At 42.7% G+C, this 6000-nt stretch overlaps 1 protein-coding gene across 3 annotated transcripts in view; it reads left to right on the top strand.

The window, feature by feature from the left end:
* The first annotated feature begins 1874 nt into the window (after positions 1 to 1874).
* sorcs2 (sortilin-related VPS10 domain containing receptor 2) overlaps positions 1875 to 6000 on the top strand; it is a 270943-nt gene continuing 266817 nt past the window's right edge. For all 3 annotated transcript variants that reach the window (XM_055058490.1, XM_055058489.1, XM_055058488.1), the window contains exon 1: positions 1875 to 2587. In XM_055058490.1, the coding sequence (XP_054914465.1) occupies positions 2285 to 2587 (303 nt within the window). In that variant the 5' untranslated portion in view covers positions 1875 to 2284. The remainder of the gene's footprint in view (positions 2588 to 6000) is intronic.

Raw genomic sequence — 6000 nt, 5'->3', positions numbered from 1 at the left:
TTCATTGAAAACATTTTTGTAATTTCAATTTCCACAATTCTACGGTCCATGGAAAAGTAACTCCTGTTTGCCAACACAATAGCAATTGCACACGACTCACTTCAGCTTGACTTTTGTCTTTAGACAAACCTGTGAATGAAATGTAAAAACTTGTCCACATCTCTAAGAGCCTTCAGTGTGAGATACCGCTCACATTGAGATCCTTGGGTTCAGTTTGTAAAAACTCTGTGTGTTGTGGACATGCATTCAGAATCCTTATGGTGCTGTCAAGAGGTAAAACCTGGTTTCGGTGTGATGTTGATGCAACTCCTGCCCGTACTGCCATTAATTATTCAAACTGGCTGTGCTGCTGTGATGCCACCCTAGGAACTGATCTGAGGTTAGTTGAGCCAACAACTCTCTCCCCCTTTATCCCCGACCTGCAGCAACATCACAAGGGCTCATGCGAGTAAATAATTAAAGACTGTGCTTTCAGTGCCCAAACCGGTCACCAAAACCAGATATCTTTCTTTGAGGGGAAAAAAAGTTTGAATTCCACAACAATGGTCACATTTTTCTGTGCATTGCAGGAGGTCCAAATGTGTCAAATCTGTGTTGATTTTTGAATTTATGCTCCTAAAGTAACAGAATGCCGTGAAATAATTCAGAAACTGGATCTGCTCAAGCTTCTTAGATTCCAAGTTTTTTTTTTGTGTGTGTGTGTCAAATTTATGACACATGGAAATCATGCCATGTATAAGGTTGGTTGCAAAGTCAAAAATTAACAGTAACTATTTGGGTTATTTAGCCAATCGAAAGAGGGGGGAAAAAAGTAGGTTCATTTTTGAAGTCATATTTTCACCACGATGTTCATTCATTAATTAATAGTGTGATGCAAACTAAATATTTGATGAGCAAGCAAAGTATTCAGTTTTACAAACTAAATATTTTGACTGTGCAGCTCTGCAAGCAGCAACCCATAAGCACATGGATAAACTGTAACACAAGACGGACAGGGGCGGTGTTAGCAGATGTTACGCAATCAGTCTCTCTGTGCATTTAGTTCCAGATTAGCAGAAACAGACCATGACATCAGGCTGGACAGGTAAATCAGAAAAACATCAGATTTCCCCCCCACAACGAAAATCCTAATCCCAGGAGTCATGGTTCTAATCCAGCTCCGGTTCATAATTGGATAGGAAGGCAGACCCAGTGGGGTGTGTGTGTGCGTGTGTGTGTGTGTGTGTGCATGTGTGTGTATTATTTTGTTGGCTCAAGTGTGAACTTTAACCCCCTTCTTCTTTCTCAACTGGCCCACCAACACAGACTGAAATGGACTAATAACATTATGCAGATAACTGTGGACTAATGTTTTTGGAGATTCCTTTAATAACAAGAAAAATAAATAAATAAAAAATCTTGAATTTGAAGCTAAAACAACCAGATTGATCCACAATAGAACTCTCTGATCAAGATCTTGGTTTTGTTGCTGAGAAGAGACCATTTTCTTTGTTTTCATTTTTCCTCAATTTAGCCTAAAACTAATAAGCAAAGCAACCTTTCACTGAACAAGAAAAAACAATCACAAAAATCTGATTCAAATATTTATTGCTTAGTGTATTGTTTATTGTTGAGTGAACTAAGCAGTAACTTATTTATTTTTTATTTTTTGACCCACAAGTACTTTTATACAATGTATAATCTCAACTGTTGCGTAAAAGAGAAGAAAAAAAAAAAGGAAATTTATGAAATTCGAATTTGCTGAAAAAACCACTGAAATTCTGATTTAGATTATTTTCTCAAAACAAAACATTAAATTTGAGTTGAAAAAAGTCAAAAGATTTGCCAGAACAAAAATCAAAAATTTTCTAAGTAAACTCAAAATTTATGTTGGATTTATATATATATTTTTTTCTTTTGGCGGAAATTTCCTCCTTTTTCTTCCTTCATTATACAGCGTCGATTTTTAGAGCTGACAATTTTGGGCCACGTGACAAAGTTTGGACCCCACTGACTACACATGAGGACGGGCTGAGTAAAGCGGCGGCGGCGGCTCGCTGCAGCTGCAGGACGGCAGGTGGCACCGCTGCGCCGCTCCTGCGGACCGCTCTTGGCTCGGAGACGCGTCCACGTTGTTCACACTGCCTGCTTTCGCTCCACTTCCCCTCTTCAGCGTCCCACCCTCACTCTCTGCCTCTCCAGCTTCCAGTGTGCACCTATCCGTCTCCCACAGGCATCCGCTGCCTCTTCCATCAATCTCCGCGCTCCTACGGCGCACAGAAAGCAAACCAGCACGGCAAAGGCGATGGGAACTCTGCGCCCGGAACGAGCGGTCTCCGCTGCGAGCCTCTGCATCTTCCTGCTGACCGCCGCGGCGGTGTGGACGGCGCTGCCCGGAGCCGTGCAGGGGAAGAGCGGGTCTTTTAGCCCGCGCGGCGGCAGCAAGGAGGATCGGACGTTTGACGCGGGCGGCGGCGGCGGGGAGCCCCGCGCCCGGAGAGCCGCGTCCTGGGATAAACGGATGTCCCTGCTCAGCAGCTCGTTTGTGCTGAAAGGAGATGCGACGCACAACCAGGCGATGGTCCACTGGACGGGAGAGAACAGCAGCGTGAGTAACCCGTCCCGTCCCGTCCCGTCACGAGCCGCCGGCTGCCCACCACCACACCACACCCCCCCGGTTTATCAACTTCCAGCATCCATCACCCCCCACCCCCTCCCTCCAACCCCACCTCCTCAAACAGGAGGAAGACTTATTCATTTTATTTATTTATTTATTTTACGCGTCCAGGTGCTCCATCTGCACGCGCTCTGGATGGGCTTTTGTTGTCATGACACCTTGTCCTCCGTCCATGTCACACAGCGCCAGGATTCCTGGCCTGTTTTGTCGGTCAACTCCCAGCTTCAGCCACGGCGGTGCTGATCAACTTGTAGAAAACTACTCTGCGTTCATTAGTGCCTCTGTGCGTTATTCCGTTCCGTTCCGTTCCGAGGGAGTCCGGCACGGGTGCGTGCGCGAGCGCGTCTGGAGACGAGCAGCGCGCGCGCTGGCCATGACAGAAATGATAATGAAGCTTTGTTAGACAGGAATGCTGCATTACTTTAGGTAATGATGATAACGGAGGTACGATGCCTTTCAAAAGTATTTTTTTTAACTTGTTTATTAATGTGTAATTGTTATATGATGGAGGGACATTGTTATGAAATGGGAAGGATGCATGGCTTTCAGGGTTTTGGGTAAATATTCTGAAAGGTGCGGCATGTTTTTAAGGTTATCTTATCAGATAAAGGTAGATTGATTTTGTTTTAATTTTGTAATTATTCCATCGTTTTCTTCAGCGATAACATCTTTCCATGTGACCAGTTCTCATTTGTTTTATTCACCAATTAGATGGTCTTACAACTCTTATTTGTTCCGACCTTGAATTCGGGTCAATTCACAGACGGAATTATTGAAGTGAAAGCCAGTTCTTGAAAAAAAATATTTCCTGTGACTGGTCATTTTAAAATGAAAATGAAACCAATTAAGATTGAAATTGCTATTTTAAAAAAAATCTGACGTTATTTTTAAGCCGTGTCCCGCAGCCCTAGTTTCACACGCAGGTATCGATGAATCTCTGCCTCACCTGTCTGCTCCGTTTCAGTCTTTATGATGATCTGTTCTCTAATTCCTGGATTCATATGGAGTTCGAATCGCAGACAGACTCTTGTTTACATTCAGTGATTCCTGAAGGCAATTCATAATATCCTTCATTTTATTTAAGGGTATCAGATTGAAGGGACTGCTGATTAGAAATGCAGGATTTTGCTTGTAAACAAAACGCTTGAAAACCACGCATCTCTTTCCTGCTACTTGACAATCACACCCTATTGTTTCTGTCACAAGAAATTCCAATTAAAATTCAGTAAAGTTTTTACCCGTAAAATGACGACTTGACAAGGGGTGTGAAGACTTCTTTTCAGACAAATGGCCTTCAGAAATCCCAGCAGCATTCAGCTGCAGTCACATGTTGTCTTCCTCTATGTCTGCAGTGATATCTGGAGGATATCCTTAGGAATAAAAACGGCAGTGTTGAAATTAAAGGCTTTGGATTCAGTCTATGGAGAGCGTTGTAAACAAACGCAGCGTCTGTGAATGGATATTGACAGACACCAGGTGGGGGGCGGGAGGGGTGGGGTGGGGTGGGGGGTGTTGGTGACTGCTGGGGACGTCCCCAGCAGTCAGAGGCGTTTTTGTCTATAGTTGCTGTTCTGCCGCCAGACGAGTCTGGGAGGAGGAGAAATGACCGCTTGCTGGATTGAGACAGATTGTTTGGTGAATAATGTGACGTGTGCACGATGTATTATGGAAGGCAAGATAGAGCTTGAATATGTGTGTGCGTCTTGTATTGATTTAAAGCCAGTGGAGAAGGTGAGAGAGCAGAAAAGAAGCTGCAGATTTGGAGAATTAGAAGAATGAAACTGAGGAAATGCTTTGAATGCAAATCTGTGTTAAAGGGGAGCTGCTTTGGACTGCTACATTTTGCTTGCTGGAGCTTGTAAACTAACATTTTTTTGTGTTTGGAGCTTTTTAACCTGTGATGCTAAGACTGTAATTATGCAATTTTCCTCTTAAGAAATACAAGTATTTCAATGTTTCCCATTCAGACGTTTCTGTCATTGCTGCACTTTTCCCCACATCAATCAGGAGTTTTCACCTTAACCAAAGATGCCATTTCACTCTACAATTTGTCCATTGTACTTCAAGCCTTCGTTGTATTTGGCAGCTGGAAGTTCTAAGTTCCAGGTCAGGAAAAAGACCTGAACTCCTCCTGAAGTCAGAGGTTCAGAAGCAGTTCTGAGCTCTTAGCAAATATGGCCGCCATGGACAAAAAAAAAAAAATTGCTAAACGTGTTCGACCTGCTGCTTATTTACACTTAACACAGGGAGCGGAAATACTGCAGCAACATATGCAGTAAATAAAAACACAATTACTATTTGTGAATAAATCCAGTTAGCTCAGAAGTCACAAGATGAAGAGAAATACATTTGTGTTTAACAATGATTGGTCTTTCTACCACACACAAAAACTAGATAATCCCATTTGGTTTCAGGTATTATGAACTTTTAATTGTGCAATTACCATCATGACAGCCATTAGGTAGATACATTAATTTAGAGTGTATATGTAGGAGGACAATCTCAGGGCCAGAGAAAGAGGGCGGTTCCTGGGAACAGGAAGTGATTCACAGTAGATCCACTAGATTTAGCATCAACTAAACAGCTTGCTCAGCAGCGAGTTGGATACACCTAGTGGTTAATCTGCTCTAGTCAAACAGATGTAGATCTAAAAGCAAATACAAAAAGTTTTAAATGAGTCTCTCTTTAAGATTAAGTACAAATTACCGTTTAAAATAGTCCTGAGATTCCCAAGCAGCTCAGTGTTGAAATCATAGTACATCTCAGAAATATCTTATGGTAGAGTGATGCTTTGGCATTTAAGACTTCATTCAACTAATAAAGAACTGACATTCTGCTGCTGGACTCCTGTCTGTCTTGTGAGAAACTTCCGCCATATATTTTTTTTTCTCCAAACGAGGCGATAAATCCGCAGGGATCCTCATGCCCAGCACTCAGCTTGCTTCCAGAACTCCAGGCCTGCCTTATACTCAATTAACTGCATGTGTACACTGAAAGGTCGAAAAGAGGGAGTTCATCTCGGTCTAATAAACACAGAAAAATGGGGCCATTCAATTCCTCTAGGGTTGACATTTATGAGCAGTGTGCAGATGGATGGAAGGTAAAAATGAATCTCCACCTTTTTCTGGTTTCATTATGTCAATTTTGAGTCTTTAAGGTTCCTACAGGTAAATCTCTGCTGAAAGGGTCAAGAGCCCAGGTGGCTTCCGTTCCTGCATCAGTCTCGATAATGTCCGCTCTGACGTAATGGAAGCCACCCTCCACCTCTTAGACTCCAAAGTGCTTTAGCAAGAAGATAAATCGCTCCAATAGTTTGCTAGTAAAAGTGCTGTTGTTGAAACCAG

Source organism: Poeciliopsis prolifica, unplaced genomic scaffold, assembly GCF_027474105.1.
Source record: "Poeciliopsis prolifica strain line A6 unplaced genomic scaffold, Auburn_PproV2 SCAFFOLD051, whole genome shotgun sequence".
NCBI lineage: Eukaryota > Metazoa > Chordata > Actinopteri > Cyprinodontiformes > Poeciliidae > Poeciliopsis > Poeciliopsis prolifica.
Note: the sequence above shows the minus strand (reverse complement) of the source record. Positions and strands in the feature narration are given on the sequence as shown.